Here is an 18,696-nt window from a genome sequence, read left to right as displayed (position 1 = left end):
ATATTAGAGGGTGAGAAAAGCAGAGGCTTTTGGCATGCAAACATGTGGGGAACACTGCCATCTAAAGGCTTTAAAGGTGAAATTGAAAACTAAAATCTCGGGAGCGCGCCTGTAAAGCCCACTTCAGCGTCGTCATCGCGTCCCAACCTTGACACTTGAACACTCTGCATGGAAAGAAGACGTGCGGAATCTCGCCGGCACTTTGGTGCGGCTTTTCCCCGCACTCAGACGATATTTTCCCATATTATAGGTGGCGGTAAATGGAGTCTACAGCATACAAACAATACAACTCTACGATCTAAGTTCTTCCAAGCTTTGTTTAAAAGCTGCCTCATCTTTCCCCAGTGTACGTGCTCACCAGTAGTTGTTTGCAGTATTTACGTCACTGGAGACCTTTTCAGCCGAATCATGAAGGTGTTTACCGGCGAACTTCCATAAGCATTAGTTCGTCTGCCATACATTTGCACGGCGCTTCTGCGCGGTAAAGACATTCCGGAAGGTACGCAGTGCGGAATATGTGGCCCGTACTCACATCGCGTGGAAGGGCGTGGTTGTTGAAATGACATCATTTTGACGCGTGGAACTGCGCTACGCTCGCAGACTTGAAAATTGAAATTTCAAAATTTCCATTTGAATTATATGCAACATGAGATTCTACTGCTCGATAATATGATTGCTCAGATATTATTGCGCTTCACGGGAACACATACAGGAGCTTACTACGGATGACTTGAACGCTTTGCGGAAGCCAGAGATATGATTACAACAGCAAAAACAAAGGAAATGTTATATTTGTATCATAAAATTTTCTTTTTCTGCTGTTTGCCCTCCTCCTTTGCCGCCACGCTTGCTTTGGAACATCGCCTTTTTGAAGCGATTGTTGTGATGTAATCCAATCCATATCCATGTAGAACACGACTCATAATATGATAAAAATCATGATACGAAAGCCACTCCAAGTTTTTGAGAAAACAAAATATTTCAAGAGCACGGTGTTTCAAAATCGATACGTGATATATTGGAAACTGAACTTTGTATTGCAATACCTGTATTGCGTCCCTTTGTATCGCAATATATCAATATTATCACCCAGCACTAATATATATATATATATATATATATATATATATATATGTATATATATATATATATATATATATATATATGTATATATATATATATATATATATATATATATATATATATATATATATATATATATATATATATATATATATACATACAATCCTGGTCTGCTATTGGTCAGCCTTACTCATTTCAAAATGGTGGAATGGTAAAGCTTTTTCTAATGTGAGTGGTTACAAAACCGTATTTATAGTGAATGTTACTGCTTATTTCAAAGTTGAATGGGTTAGTCATCGGTCCCAAGATTGGTAGTGATGTTAAAGAGAGAAGTAAGAAGATAATTTACATAGAAACTATGCTGGAGATAATCAAGAAATACAAAGCTAGCCTAGTCTAGGCTACCCTTACTAGGGAATATGGGCATAACAAGCGCCACTCAAAGGTACATAAATCCTTTCTTTTTTTTTTAAATGATGTTTTCTGATTGTATACATGTATATTATATGTACGTATCACTTACTATACTATTTTGTATAAATTTTCAAATGTATTTACAAGTTTGATGTTTTTACCTGGAGTTCTAAACGCATTAGCTATTTGGATTGCCTGCCATACGGTGAATTCGCCTTATGAGCCCAACCGCGGAAGGGATTAATCTCGTAACACGGGCCCGCTGTGTATAATATATGTCTGTGTATAATATATAATACATATATATATATATATATATATATATATATATATATATATATATATATATATATATATATATATATATATATATTGGCAAAAAACCTTTTGTTCTTTCATTCTCTCTCGTCCCTCCCTACTGCACGGCTCAAATTCTTTTTCTTGGCCTGCCATCAAATGATCACAGTTCATGTTGAACTGGTGCTCAATTGGCTTAGTATTAAGAGAAAAGCCATTCAAGGGTGTCAACTATCCATACAAAAACATACAAACAACTTAGGCATTTGACAAGACGAGATCCACGGCACTGAAAGAGTTAATAGAGTGACCCGCGGGCTGCCAGTTAACCGTCCCTGACATAACTTATGAGCAAACTAATAAGAAGACAAAATAGATCATAACATTGCCCCTGACCATGCCATTCACCGGTCAAATAGTTGGCAGGGGTGTCTCTTTCCATCAGAAACTGAATGTTACGACTCGCTTGCTTTTTAGATGCTTGCATATCACTCGTTCTGCCACAAAAGACAAGTTCCGTCCCGCAAGTTTTGCATCGCGTTGCTCTGTTGCTAACGACAAAAATAGTTAGCCCCAGCGTTACGTCACGACCAAGCCAGATTGTCCTGTACCCCTGTGTATGTGTGTCATCACGGAAGGCAGGCAACATTGGCAGCAGTGGGGAGCTGCTTGGGTAGTTTTGGAAGAAAAGCAAAGCTTACAACACAAGTACGAATTATTGAATACATTTTGCAACTATTTTACCTTAACAAAACATTGAGGAGTCATGTAGTTTTGTACTGCATTTTGTTTTCAAAATACAATCCACCAAAATGGCTATCAGAAAAAAAAATCTGTGGTTCTCAACAATTTTTCAATCTCCTGTGAAATAATTTTTCAACACCACCGCTGGTGTGTAAATGTCTGAGTGCATGAATAATGAAGACATTGTAAAATTTCCAGAAAAGCACCGTATAATAGTGACGCATTATTAATATCATCATCAAACAATGTGAAGGTTTTTGGGATTAAAAAAAAAAAGAAAATACTTCAAATAGCGTGGTGTGCCATCCGTGTCCTATTTAACTAACATTGTAACCACGTTTTTAGTAGTATCTCAAGGCATATTTTATTCAGCAATTCCATATGATAGACGAGGTAATGCCATATGTTTTATTTCCACCTCTGCTTGAATGCCATTGAGCATCTCTATAAAACTTAACAAAATAAAGGCATACAATCTTTTGCATTTACTATGACACAAGTGAGCAATCGCTTCATGTTCCAGTCGATTTCCTCCTGATTTGAAAAGAAAAGGGGTTTGTTCCTGACACAGCTTTGGAAAGTGTTAGATTTGCTATTACCTGCAAATACTGTTGAAATCTTACACACCCCTGAAGTTTCTTTACATACCCCAATTTATTAACAACGTATCTAATTATATTTAGGGTTAATCTCTGTTATGATCTGTTAATGCGAAGAATGTTGATAACTCCCAAGTTCTCAGTAGTTTATTTTCACCTAACCTCTCTAAAATATATCTTTTTTTTAGTTCTACAGGTTATAAGTGAGAGTAACTGGAGTGGTAATGAAATTGTTTAACTTGGTCTATTGATATCACAAAAACCTGTCATTTGAACAGGGGTGTTAACTTTAGACTCTTAAAACAATGCGCATATGTTAAGAGGAAAGCCTTTTTAGAAGACACAGGGGACTCAACCAACGGCGCAATGTATTATCGTAGTCTGACGATAGCAACCCTATGTGTGTTTTCATTTAACTTGACCAAGGATCAAATAAAGTACGTCTTCCATTTGAGTTGGTCTCGGTCTTTGAGGGGGAAAGACTTGAAAGTGTCGAAAGTCGCAGCTTCGACTCCTATTTTAGAAGCCTACGAATCCACCACCCTCTACATTTCTCCAACTGACGCCATTTCACAAATTCCAGACAACTGGCGCCTGAGTTCTGCCTCCAAGAAAGACATGATGAATAGGACACACCCTTGGTATGCTAGTGAACACTCCACTCACTATAAGGCACGCTGCAGCGTTATAACCCAGATTCATTACAGTCTCTAATCGTAGCTCCCAGCCCTTTTGTGTTTAGTTTTCTGTGCGTTTCCCTCCCTGTTCCATGCTGCTCGCCTATTTTTAAAGCTCGAATTTGAGTGAAATGCACTCAGGCACCAGGAAGGCGAGCCGCAGCTCTTTCCAGTGCTGGTTCCTGATCCACCCCTTTGTTGTGGTCTATGCATGCCTGCTCTAGTCACGTGACTACGTTTCTATGGCAACTCGGGTTTGAGTAATCATTTGCGTTACGACCTTTATTCCCTTGAGGAAAGGGGAGGGGGAGGTTAGACCGAGCCTGTAGAAAGAGGGAGCAAGAGGGAAAAGGAAAGACAGGCAGAAGGGGAGCGGCGGTGAAGCGCACAGAAAGAAAATAGGCAAAAACAACGGCTGCAGAGGGAGAGCGCGCGGTCTCTTCTTGCCTTTAGATTTTCTTTTATGTCGCGTTTTCATACTGCGTGCCAGATTCTACCTCAACGAATTTGGCAGTTGCAGTTGGAACTAAAGGCGAAGAGCTGCCACTGAAAAGAGGCTGTGTGCCTCAATTGCAACATAATGAGTCACTGGGCGACGTTTGGGTTGGAGAGGCAGCAGGCATGTATGTTTCATAAAGCCAGCGCACGCGCACGCGCACACGTCCCTTCCACTTCTCAGAGGAAAAGCAGCACTGCCACATGTGCAAGTCTCAGCAGAAACAGATTCTGTATGTTCCTGTTTCTAGCTCTCCCGGCTGTGTTGTCATGGTTACCGAGCTAGTTCCACCAAGGCAAGCTCCCTCTTGCTCTCCGTCTTCCCTCTCCATCTCTCTCTTTTCTATCTCTCTCCCCATCCACTGTGGGGTGATTCAACCCGTCAGTTGGGTTGTGTCACCGCCTAGGTGAGGTTTCAAGCTCCAACGTCTCTTAAATTTCACTTTGGGCTCGTGGGTTTGAAACAGCAATATTTTGGGGAGGAGGGGGTGTTTTCTAGTACCGGGTGTGAGGTGGGTTCGACCGAGGGGGAAGGTGATAGACGTTGTGGGGGTAACGGGGATGTGCTCGTGTGGTGGAGGTGCTGGTGCTGGCTGCTTCCAGGTGCCTGTGACTGGGGTTGAATATGAATGAAGGGCCCCGGTTCTCCAGAGATGGCAGTTGGGGAGAGAGCGGCCTAAACCAGAGACCAGAGCAGTGTGGCTGGTTGAGAGGCCCCCACAAGCTGCTGACAGGAGCTGGAGCTAGCCATCACGTTAATTAGAGTCTTTTTTTTTTTTTTTCCAACTCCAACAGCACCGAATAGGGGGAGTGGGTCAGAGGGATGTGGGGGTGGTATATGACTCATAGACACAGTATGGTTTATTCATGATGGAGGAAGGGGTGTGTGTGTGCGTGTGTGTGCGCACCCGTGGGTGTGTGTGTGTATGTGTGTGTGTGTGTGTGCGTGCATGCGTGTGCGAGAGAGAGGAAAGGAGAGAGAACATTTGATTTGCACACAGTCCTGCGTACGTGTGTGTGCGCTGCTTTTGGTAGATTACTGATTGGCACCAAGCCAAGTTATTATTATGGGTTGAATATTATAACAGTCATGTGAGAAAGTTCATGTGTTTGCTTCATATAGTTTCAAGTTATGGACCTAAAGAAGTGACGAAGGCTGAAATACATACTCTCCATTAGTGATTCTTGAATTCAAAAAGTCACGCAAAGGCAAGAATGAACCTATGCAGATATGTACTTCTGTTTGTGCCGTCAGATAACGTGATTGATCCCACGTTCTTGCGCCCTGTCCAGGAATGATCGGACTAATGAAATTGGTTGAAGGTGCCGCTCTCATAGGTGACCCGACCTTGTCGTCTCTCCCACTGCCCCTGACAGTGATCCTTCCCCCTGAGGGATGCAAGGGATCAATCGTTTTGTCTTTGACTCAAACCGATCACCCAGGATTTCCTTTGGAAGTCCGGCACAAAGTGAAAACCCTCAGCGGTAAATAGAGCCTTCAGGAAAAAGCATCTTCTCTGCACTTGGTTGCTTTTGCTTTGTTCTTTATGTCGGAGCAGGGATTTGCAGGCTCATGGATTTGTTTGAGTGTGTGCAAAGAGGGTGTATAGGGAGGTTACATTACAGCTATACTACATTCTAATTGTCTCTTCTTATCATTAGTGACAAGCATGACCTCTGTTATTGGCATATCTGCATTCTGCCTGCACTGCAGAGTCTCCACCACACTACGCGCTGCATTTTTCTCCCAAGAGCGGCTGGGCCCATGCCTCATAAATACAAACACAATCTCTCCTACACCTCCTGACTGCAGGACAGGACTCCACACATATCTGCCCGTGGAGCGGAGCCCATTTGCATACATATTAAAGTGACGCCTCAGAAAAAAGGAAGAGAGAGAAAGAAGGGGAGGGGGTGGCAGGGAGGGGGAGAGAGAGAGAGCGGGTATATGCAAACAAGGCTTTCATCTAATATGCAAGAACCGGCATTGCTCTGGCATAAATCTGCATCTCAGCTCCGGCAAAGAGCGCACAGCCTATCTGACAATGAATGAGGCTGGAATGGCTGACAGATGCACAGGGAACACTGCGCCCCTCAGAGGCCTGGCCGATTGATCAGTATGGCATGTCGCATATAGCGGGAACTAGTTGGTTTTAACAATAGAACAATGGGTTAAACCTATCAATGTGATGCCCGAGACTAAATTATGGACGAGAGTGTTTTGGGCATTTTTCTGATTGAAGGTTTTCCTAGGTCATGACATTCGAGGTGGAACTTGCAAATGTGATTTTGAATGTCCTGTGGGTTAATGAAATGACATTTTTCTGCACAATGTAGGAACATTAAATATAGTGGGGGTAACCAAACTATTCTTTTAGAAATATTTGGGGGGTAAATGTGTATGTGTTTCTAATGATTCGCCAATTTTATATGCTAAAGTTTCACTCAAAGTGATGTCGATTCTTTCATTTTTAAATCGCAGGTCTTGGAATGTTTTCCATTAGATTGCACAGGTACCCTTACTGTTGTGGTCTCTTATATATGAATTACCGGGACAATATAAGGATTTTTGCCCAGCCTCTCCAATGCCAGCTCCCAAGATAGCTTTTTCAATTTTTTTAAACTATCAGATGGAATCAAAATGAATCATTAGTCTCTAACAGTGGTATGGTTTCTGACTCGACTACAGCAGCCAACACAACTACCCCAGACCTGTCAAAGTATTCTTGAGAAAGACCCCAAAGCCCCTGCTAAAAGTACCGTCCACAAATGCGTTATGGGTTCTACAAACATCTCGGACAAATTAAAAAACAAAAAAATTAAGTAATGAATAAGCCAGGGATGATTAATTATTCATCTTGTGTAGAAAAATTTTAAACCTCCAGTTTTTTTGGGGGGGGCAGTCTGAGAAAGGCCGCTTTGCTGTTCCGGCATGACTGTGGCCCAATTCAGAAAGCAAGGTCCTTAAATCCTTAGTTGGGTGACTTCTGTGGTGAAGAACCCCTGACAGAATCCTGACCTCAACTGTATCAAACCCTTCTGGGATGAACTAAAAACGTAGAAAGAATCAAACTGAGTTTGTGAACTGGGAATTTCCCTTATAAACATTCTCAAATGTAGTAGAGAGTAGATGTTTGCTCGTCAAATTTTCAGTATTGTATTTCTTAGCTCTAAGTACTACTTGTAATGTTCAGCATGATCATCTTGTTGGAAAATCTGTGCCGTCTACGGTATATATGAAACAAATGTTCACCAGCTAAACTAGAGCGCTAGTAAAACTTTACTTACTTTTCTTCAGAAACTGGAGTGCTGCCATGAGCACTGGGTTTCCCCTAACTCTGACTATTTCATGTTGGACACCCTTGAACTCCCTTTCCTGTTTTCCTGCCTGAGCTTGTCGCTCTGAAGCACGCCATTCTGTCTGCACAGGTGATCCTACGCACGGGAAATGGAAACTCTGAATGTGCTTTAGGATGTGTTTCTTGCTTGTGTGTGCGCGCGCGTGCGTACGCCGTCTATACACGCATGTGTAAAGCGGGCTGGTATACGGGGGCGGGGACGGGCCTGAAACAGGATATGTTGGGAATAACACAAAGCTAAAAAAAAAAAAATCACATGATCTGAAACACAGAGTTGATTTATTTGGATTCAGAAAGAATCTGTTGCATGTGGTTTGGAGGAGAGAATGTTTTCCTTCGTTGCTTTCAGTCTGCTCAGACACAACACATGGAAACATTTTCCGAGAGGCCACTGCTCTGTGAGTGAAAGGGGGGGGCTTGAGACCTTTTATTTCTCCTCCCACTTTTCATAGTGATTAAATTGCATACATGTGCTTGCCATATGTAGACGGATCTCCTCAATGTATATTTGTAATTCACTCAAGGCTTCGAAGAGCAATTTTAAGATGTGTTAAACGGTAAAAACTGAATATCTACCGAGGACCGGGCTCTTCATTCTAAAAGTATAGCAGAGATTTATCAATAAACAGCCAATTTAAGACCTCAATTTCAGCGTGTAATAAATAGACTTCCACTCAAATGAGACAGTTGCATGTCTGCTCTATTGTCTGCCATAAATATGCTGGAAGGGTTGGTTAAATATTGATAACACCAATTTTCTGCCTACCCCACACACCCTCTCTCCATCACCATCACACACATAGACACGCACGCACACACACACATTCCAAACCCCTCCCTCTTTCGTTCCTTCTATCTCGCAGTTATTTCACCCTCACAGTAACCTTGCTTATGCATATTGCATATGTAAATAACGCAACACACCTCTGAAGTAATCGGGTGCATCCTCTACAGAACAGCATATTCCAGCTCTATGTTCGGGCGCCAGTAGACTGGAGTGCTTTTGTTAGCAGATGTTCTTTTCTATAAGGGCCTATTCAACTCAAAGGATAGCTCACTTGTTCAGCAGATAAACAATATGAGATGTTTTAAAATCACTTATTTCAAATAGATGCATCGCCATTTCATTTTAGTTATCAAAACATGTGTATGTCACTTTTTTCATTGCATATTAAGTTTCTTTTCTTTTAAAATACCGGTAAATAAATATGGGGCATCATGGTAGAAAGGTGGTTAGCACGTCCGCCTCACAGTTCAGAGTCCCAAGTTCAATTCCGGCTCGCTCCGGCCTTACTGTGTAGGGTTTGCATGTTTTCCCTGTGCCTGTGTGGGTTCTGTCTGAGTACTCCCCCTTCTGTCTGAGTACTCCCCCTTCCTCCCGCATTTCAAAAACATGCATGGCAGGTGTGTTGGACGCCCGAAAATTGTCCTTAGGTGCAATTGGCTGGCAACCAGTTCAGGATGTCCCCTGCCCACTGCCCAAAGACAGCTGGGATACACATCAGGAAAAAAGCGGCTAAAGAAGATGGGTGGATGGAAAAAATAGTTTCCCTCCCAAACCTCTTTTTTTTTGTAAATGCTGTTTGATAATAAACTTATTTAGTACTTTTACATTTACCAGGACCTCAAAGTGCTTTACATTGACTACTCATCCACCTACGGGAGCAACTGTGTTTTCAGTATCTTGCCCAAAAATACATGATCAAAAAGGCCAGGGATTGAGCCCGCAACCTCTACTACTCAGCCTTGCTGCGCTCATGTTTTCCCATGTTGATGTTTCATATCAACAAACACATGTAAAAAGACCAAGATAGCATAAGTAAACACACAATTCACTTTTTTGAGTGACTTGATCCATGAAAAGAAAAAATACTAATTAAATCGACTTAACCTGTGTGAAAAAGTGGGGGTTACGTTTACACACAATTTTGTTAAATTGTGATGTTACTATGGTTAAACAGTTCATTTTCACCGAGCACACCCACGAATGAAGAACAGATGAGAAATAAATAATTGGCATCTATCAGTTTGAAAAGAATGGCAATACCATTCTTAAAGCTTCAAGACGCTAGCAAATCGCATAGAGGGCCATTATTTACAAATGGATAAAGCAAGGAACAGTGCCCACAGAAGTTCACCCAAGAGCACAAGAAGAATTTGTCCAGAAGGTCACAAAGGAACCTAGAACAATGTCTAAAAAAAAACTGCTGGACTCCCTCGCCTCAGTTAAGGTCAGTGTTTATGACTCAACAATGAGGAAGAGATTGTGCAACAATGAAACCCATTGCAGAGATCCAAGGTGAACAAAACTTTTAGAAGATTATTTTATGGACGAACAAAACAAAAGATGAAGTTATTGGGGGGTACATTATATGTACCATTTCGTCTGGCATTATTATAACACAGCATTTCAGAAAAATAACATCATGCCAAAAGTCAAACATTGGGATGGTAGCGTGATGGTCTGGGGGGTGCTTTGTTAACTCAGGACCTGAATGGCTTGCTGTGATAGATGAAACCATGAATTCTGCCCTTTACCAAATATTCCTAAGGGAGAATGTGTGGTCATCGGTTTGGGACCTCAAGCTGAGGCGCATTTGGATTCAGCATCACGACAACCGTTGAAAACACAACAGCTAGTCCACTTCTAAAACCAAAAAAAAAAACCAAAATGAACGGTTTGGAGTGGCTAAGCCGAAATCCGGGAATGCACTGGTATAACCTCTAAAAGGTCGTTAGTGAAGTTAAACAATTCTGCATGACAGCAGAGATGTGGACGATTAACTGCAAGTTAAAGAAAACAAGTTATGAAAAACACTTGATTTTAGTTGGTACTACTGAGGGTGGCCCAATAAAGCGCTTGGGCAATCAATCACTTTTTTACATGTTTGGATTTTTTTTTCTGCATTACAACCTTCATTGAAAAACTGGTTTTGGTGTTTACTTGTGTTGCCTTTGACCAAAATTTGATTTTGGAAAATATTAAATTGTAATTTAATTAAGAAAAAAAAAATCAGGAAGGTGCAAACATTTTTTCAAACCACGAAACACAGAGAACATTTGGAGGAATTTGTTTTTTTTTTTGTCTTTTTTTTCTGAGCATTTTTTTAATATGCAAATTGTGTTCACATGCAACAAATCTTTCAAAATATTCTGACAATTTACATGCAAGAGTAATTACCTTACCAAAACAATAGTTTTCCGGCATATATATATATATATATATATATATATATATATATATATATATATATATATATATATATATATATATATATATATATATATATATATATATATATATATATATATAATATTTTGAATTGTGACTGTTTATTTCTCTCTGCTGAGAATTAACCTTTTTCTTTTAGTTGGTTTGTTCATGGCATGCTTTAATCAAAGAGTGATCAAATAAATACAATTAAATGTAGCAGCGCTATCTATTAAAATGACTATAGTCACACAGTCGGTTTATTTGACTTCAAAAATGAAGCTAAACAGAAATGTCTTTTGACTGGGTATGCTTATATGTTGTTGAGCACAAATAGCAGAAATAGATGAACAAATCGTGACACACAAGTGCAAATACAGTTGATGCTTTTGCTCTTTCAAGTTCAAGTTAGCAGAAATCAGTTTTTGTGTCACTTATCTACAATATTTTACAATATCTACTTATATCTACAATATTGAACATTTTTAATTCAGCTCCGTCTTGTCTCATCTATGGTCTCTATTCTGGTCTATACTCTATCTTGGTAGTTCTACCTTGTGAGAGTTTGATTTTCTCGACGTCATGTTTTCAATCCCGCTTTCTGAAGCAGAATATATTTTGTTTGTGCTTTGTATTGTTTCGGGTTTGTTTGTTTCTTTTACATAAGTGTGTTTTTTACACACTAGCCACAATAACGGATATATTTACACAACTTCAATGCATTTCAGTACCAAAGTTGTGGCAGCAAATGGGATTTACAAAGATAATAACGATCAGATTTGGTATGAAATTCATATTATTTTGACTAGATTTTACAAAAGAATACTGATGTCTTTCACTGGCTGTTTGGTAACTTTTATTGTTTGGCATTGTCTTTAGCACAGGTGTCCTAAATGCACTTCTTCTTGTTTAAGATTATTAAAGATGTGCGCTAAATTAAGTTCACTCACCTGATACCACATTTGCATGAAGTGCCAACAATTAAATGCTATTTCACACATTTATTTTAATCTGCTGCGTGCATTGTAAATTAGATTCCTGCGAGAGCACATACATGCCAGGTTCCAGTTTAGACTATTATCAGAGCATGATACCATAATAGCAGCTGTCCCCCTCTTTCACCTATTTTGGCAGCAAATCAAAGCAATTTCCAGGTGTTCGGCATGATGTCAGCCATCTGCATGTGCACACAAACAGATGTGGGATGACAGATAATCTCTCTACTAAGCGCTTTTACCTCACACCTCCGAGTTTTGTTACAAGCTTTCTATTATCGGAGGCAGTCCTAATGACATCATTGACAGGATCAGACTGTACAGTCATGATTTCCTATGTAATTTACTAAAGCCGATGCTGTAAGACACATTTCTGTATACTCTCTTACAAAACTCCCTGTGGTGCACTTTCACATTGTCTTCTGAACACTCAAGTTAACATTTGTATCAAAAAGTGGGTGTGTTTTTTTTTTAATTAAATTAAATTCATATCAAAGCATAGAATTCTCGGCAACAGTTTTTCGCACTATTATAAACTTCATCTACTCAAATAAACCACAGAGAAGGTGCATTTGGAAGAATTTGATGGTTTGTGCAAAAGGGTTAGGGTTAAACTCAAGACTTTACCGATTTGAATTCAAACCTCAATTTGACTCGCTTGAAACAAATATTGTAATGGTTTGTCCAATATATGTACTGTTAGTAACTGATGGATTACCTTGCACATTGTGTGTGTCAAATTCCCACCCAGTTCATATCCGTGCAAATGTTGTCTATCTCTCTATGCCGCCTGTGTTTGATTGTTGACCAGTCCGGGTTTAAAAGCCTTTCACTGAAAGTCAGCTAGGACAAGTATATGAGGGTGTTCCTGCATTCTCTGCTTCATTGTATTGCAGTATTTTATGGCAGGATATAAAGTATATATATATATATAGAGGGAGAGAGAGAGAGAGAGAAAGAGAGGGAGATCCCTAGGGGGTTCGGTGGAACGTTAGCTTCAGGGGTCAAGACAAATCCAACTCATTGTGTCAATTTCTGATGAGGCGTCCCGCTTGGCCACCATGGCTGAAGATGATCACGTTACATTGCTTGGCCAATCAGTGCTGATTTGCAGTTATGTCATGCACTGTGTTGGCTTTGTTGTTTAAAAACGGTGATGTTCATACACAGTTCATTTTGTTCACCAGTCAACAAATATATACATTTGTCTTGAATTTGAAAAAAAAAAAAAAAAAAAACTTTTTTGCATTATTCACTAAAGAAGGGTTTTGTGAATGTGCATATGAAACTGGTGGACTTCAATACCTCCAACAAAGTTAGAAACCACAGGGGTGCATATACTTTTTTTCGTGGGTTACTCCCCCCTTTATGTCATTAAAAAGTCTTCACCAATGTCATTGTCATTATCGCTCCCACATTCAGCGCACTATCTGTGTGCACTCAGACACATTGCATTATTCGTCCTGCGTCCTCGAAACATTTCATGTCCATCAGTTATGCTTTGCGTGGTTGGGTCTGGCCCCTGTTTAATTAGTCCAAGTAAATCAGGGGTAAATTCTTGTCACTGCAGAATGACAACGTAAACGATCTCAATCACACCGTCACGAGAATGATACGCAGCCCCAACAGCCACCCACTTCAGTAAACAAACAAATAACCTCAGCATAGGAAGACATGGGATGTGCATGCTTGACTTTACAAAAGGCAGTGAGAAAACAATAGTCGTGGATTTAACACACAGCGTTGCGTCACCGCTCGGCTGCATCCTGCGCAGCACACCGCAGCCATGTTAATGAATGAGAGCAGTTCCACATCCTCCATATCCGCAGTGCTGCGCTGCTATGTGGCTACAACGTTGCGCTGTGGTCCAAGAACTGCTCTGCCGCTGTGCGACATGGTCACCTCCACAGATCAGAAAGCACCCAACTGGGAAAACAACATGTTTTACATTTGGATTTGCAAATAAAAATAAGTCCACACAGACAAGATTGTCTTTTCCTTTGCATATTGATTGGATGAACCCAAAAGCGACTGGCTGTCCTTCTCTGTGCCGTTGTCACTGAGACACAAAGGGCAAACGCTTTTCTCCTTTTGATCGGCAATCTAACATTCATACAAGTATATATTACTGTTTGAGTCACGAGTCTATCAATTCATTTCAAAGTTCAAATGAATACTGCGTGCATTCACCCATCGTAAACAAAGCATAAAATGAAGGGCTATCCGCGCAAACTTCACACAAATGGAGTTTGGTTTGTTTTCCGAAGTTCAGAAACGTTTTTTTTTTTTTACTCGTGCGAGTTGGTAGTCCCCGCGCAAGCGCAGTTTAACCTTCCAAGGACTCTGTGGCGTGGCACGGTCGTGTCATGCAGAGGACAGGGGTGTGCAGCGTTGTTGCGTTGCGCTACATTTACATGGTTCTTTTCAACATTTACATGTTCTTTTCATTCTTTTCAAAATCTTAGACCCCGTATCAAACGCATTGGTTTTGTCTGCGAGTTGAAGACATGAGCCATAAATCTTGCCCCACATTTAAGTGTGTGGCAAGCCACTGCACATCTTGGAGCCACTTTTCAGGTTAAAAAAAAAAAAAACTTAACTCAAGCTTGGCTGTTGTTAGGTAATGTACGCAAATGCGAACAGTGAAGCATGTGATGTTACGCATCACTGATTTCTGTCATGCATGCTTACCTGCATACCACTTATTTTGAATATAAAATGAAATTGACTTTCATTATAGTTATTAGAATTATTATATTTACGATAATGATGTCAGGTTATGTTAGGCCAGCCCTAACGGCCCACCACATATATATATATATATATATATATATATATATATATATATATATATATATATATATATATATATATATATATATATATATATATATTTTTTTTTTTTTAGATGCGCAGCTTTGTGAATCATTGGCTTAATTTGACTAGCAATTTTTTGGCAAGTTTGTTTTTTTGGTAGGTTAATTCCAGGGACCTGAAGCAATGTTTTTTTTTGTAGAAAAAAATAATAATTGACTATTATTATCGTCAATCCATCCATCCATTTCCTTGAGCCGCAAGGGCTGTCCTCACAAGGGTCACAGGCCTGCTGGTGCCAATTCTAGCTGGCTTTGGGCAGGAGGCGGGGTATACCCTGAACTGGTTGCCATCCAATTGCAGGGCAAACAGAGACAAACAACCATTCACCCACCCAATCACATCTAAGGACAATTTAGTATGTCCAATACACCGGCCATGCATGTTTTTGGAATGTGGGAGGAAGGCGGAGTGCTTTGATAGAACCTACACAGGCACAAGGAGAACATGCAAACCCTACACAGGAAGGCCGGAGCAAGCTGTATTTCAAATCATCTCCCAAACTGTGAGACGGGTGTGCTATTCACTGCGCAGTTGAGCCGCCCCATTATTATTATTATTATTATTATTATTATTATTATTATTATTATTATTATTATTATTATTATTATTATTATTATTATAGTTATTCATGTCTGATGCATCAATGTCCTTTTTCTGTCTGAGTTTGAAATGTCTAACTACAATTGAATGCACCATATGTACCCTTCTCACATTAGCAGCTAAGTGGTGACTTGTGCCATATCGTACAGTGACAGTGTAAATGTTAATCAGTGATTTAATATAATATTTTGATCATGGTGTCTTCATGGTGGTAATGATGTAATGTGATGGCAATCATTTGGGGTAAAGGAGTCACAAGGACAAGGTCAAGCTAATCAGAATGGAAACATCCCTCCAAAGAAAAACTTCAAAATAAAAACTTGGTAAGGCTATTGTATTCACATATATTCATTATTTGGTGTGTTTATGACGGCGTTGCGTGTTAGTGATGTATTACATTATGTTGTGACTGTTATGTCAGTGTGTATCAAATAAACGTAGGAATATAAAGCTCTTTAAAATCCTTTCATTTTACTTGCATTACTCAAGGAGTCGTTTCACCCATAGTTGTCGAAATCCTCCCAATCAAAGGGAAAGTGTTGCCTTAATGAGTTACCAAGAAATAAGTGAGTTACTAATGCATTAAAACAATTCTGATGTAGTATCCCCAAGAGAAAAACTTGAAAGTGTTTTTGCCCCCCCATCCTGATAGTATGACACATGCAGTAGCTTGAAATAAACACGGCCGATCCAGATCCTATGGACATGCATCACGAGTGACCTAAGCAGGTAAGGGTTCAGTACTCTGCTCAAGGGCACCTCTGCGGTTTTTCTTGGGAAATGGAGTGGGATCACTCCAGCCAGAGGCAGTCAGTAATGGGACTGATCTTAACCAGCCACTCTACTCTGTACTAGGTAAATCTGCACTGCATTCTGCACTGGAAACGCTGAATCTTTGATCTTGTGTCTTATGGCGGACTATGAAGGTTAACAACTTAAGCGGTAGTTGTGACTACTATACTGTTTGATATACCAAAATACCATTTACCGTGTACTGAAATACAATTGACTAAATTGGACAATACAAATAACAGCAGTAGCACTGCATAATATTCCACTTCCTTTCTTTTTTCATTACACAAAAAGAGCACATTTTTCAAACACAAGTACAATTCAGGGCAATTTAGTGTACATCACGCCAATAACATTAATGAGCTTACTGTCCAAAAAATAAGGCCAATTCAAGTAAAGTCAAATTTATTTATGTAGCCCTTAATCACAAATGAGTCTCAAAGGGCTTCACATGTCCGCATTTGAGAAATAGATCATCATCCCCTGATCTTAATCCCAGGGAGAACAAGATTAACTTTTTTTTTTATTATTGTTTTCCTATAATGGTGACTATTTCCTTATAAAGGTATAATTATTTCTACGTCTCTAGTATTGGATCTGATTATGAAAGTGTGTCTAACGTGAATTCTTTTTTAATGCATATTATATTGTACGTTGTGTTCACAGTGTATATGTATAATTTCTATGATATTCAAATATTTACCGTTATCTATTTGTGAGCTATGTTTTTGTTGATATGTTATCAATTTTATTTTCCTCAAATAATATTCGAAAAGCAGTATTGCGTTGTGCTATACACTAATCGTACACGTGGCGATGCTGTGCAATCGTGCAGGATGGTAAATGGAGTGGACGATATGCTTAAATTGTATTACAGTAGTAGATTATTCCGTTCCACGCAAAACTTGTAATGTTGTGTTGTTGTCACAATTGTAACATACTGCGCTCTGACAACGTTCTGAACTGTACTATACTCCATTCATATAGTCGGTTCTCTGTATACGGCTTGCTCTACCCCGTTGTATCGTGTGTGTCCAATAATGTCAGGTGACTATTGCCGCACTAAGATTCAAAAAGCCCGGAACACATTTCGTGAAACGCAGCATGGCCATGCTTAAATGTGCATTCTGAGTGAGGCATGGAGTGATATTTGCGTATAACTGAAGCACCACCTCCCTCTCATTGGACAGCGCCTTACGAGGGCGTGGCGAGGAAATATGAGCGTTGCAAGCCCATGCCCTTACTGAGTAGACATGGAGCGCCATGTACATGATCTACTCGAACCAAACAGGGGTCTTAACTAGAAACCTTGTCATTTCTTCTGTGAAAAAAAGGCAAAGCATTAGGAAGACCGTTGGAGAAGTGCGGTCCCGTTGAGGATGGAGTGTGCTTTTGACGCACAGAATCTGATCTCTATTTCTTTGAGGAAAATCCAGAGCTCCAGGACGCAGCGAGGAGGCATCAAGCTCCACAAGAACTTGCTGGTAACGTACGTGCTGAGAAACGCGAGGCAGTTTTACATGAGCAAGAACTTGTCGCCGAGCACGCCAAGGACGCAGCAGTACGAGGATGTCGCCGCAGCCCGAGAGACGCAAGAATACCTCGATTTGACCGGGAGCTTTACGGAGTTGGCCAATGACTTCTACTGCAACTTTGGCGGGGTGGACTCGGACACTTGGCACTGCGGAGCGCCACAGCACCAGCCCAGCTGCCAGTCTGCGGAGGTGGCGCACCAAGACGCGTCGGCGTGCGCGATGGTTGCTCCAAGTGACTCGGACCTCATGGTGTCGGAGAGCTTTTGGACTTGTGCGGACAAACCCTCCTGGGAGTCACACGCCCCAAGCACACAAGTCAACCACAAGACTGTCCTGGACCTGGACACGCATGTGGTGACGACTGTCACTAACGGATACTTCCACTCGGACTGTTGCGCGCAGCCAAAACAGTCTCAAGGCGCGCAGTGCTACGCCAGAAAGAGACGGATGGACACGAGTTATCATCTTGTTGAGCCAGAGTTCTATTTGTCCGACTTTGGGCCGGTGCCCTGTAAACGCTTGAGGACTGATGAAGAGACACATTCGGACTCGGAACCCTTGGACTCCACGAACATCTCCAACCTGATCTCGGTGTTGGGTTCAGGCGGACTATGTGAGTTTGTGAGTTGGCAGCACACGGACCTGGAGCAAATATTTGCCTCGCAAACTATTAGTTTAAAACACACGTTGTTAACGGGCAGTGGCTGGACGCGAGCGATCGAAGCATTCTAATTTGTATGATTGTTGGCTTTGTACCCTTTGATTTCATTGCTTTCCAATAAAATATGTCACCACTGAAAAGCTTCTCTCCTCTCTGTTATTGAAAGATGCCACATTTCTTTCTGATATAAACAAAACCACTGAGGTACGAACTGACAGACGACTTTGTTAGAAATGGCATTTTCATGCCCAGAAATAGTAACCAATGCATTTGCTAAATTCATATACTTTATATTTACTGCTGCGTTCTAGTAGTTGCAAAGTATGGGTTGTTTACTGGCGTGGTGGATTAATGCGG

The 18,696-nt window shown here is 40.6% G+C and overlaps 1 protein-coding gene across 1 annotated transcript; it reads left to right on the top strand.

The window, feature by feature from the left end:
* The first annotated feature begins 17,365 nt into the window (after nucleotides 1-17,365).
* Nucleotides 17,366-18,483, top strand: LOC148430004 (immediate early response gene 5-like protein). The gene has a single exon (XM_088422738.1). It carries the CDS (start codon nucleotides 17,523-17,525, stop codon nucleotides 18,408-18,410), a length of 888 nt encoding a protein of 295 aa, XP_088278864.1. The 5' UTR covers nucleotides 17,366-17,522; the 3' UTR covers nucleotides 18,411-18,483.
* Nucleotides 18,484-18,696: the final 213 nt, after the last annotated feature.

Source organism: Hippichthys cyanospilos, chromosome 1 (genome assembly GCF_059441005.1).
Source record: "Hippichthys cyanospilos isolate Australia breed blue-spotted pipefish chromosome 1, RoL_Hcya_1.0, whole genome shotgun sequence".
Lineage (NCBI taxonomy): Eukaryota > Metazoa > Chordata > Actinopteri > Syngnathiformes > Syngnathidae > Hippichthys > Hippichthys cyanospilos.
The sequence above is the reverse complement of the archived record's forward strand: the minus strand, read 5'-3'. Positions and strand labels throughout refer to the sequence as shown.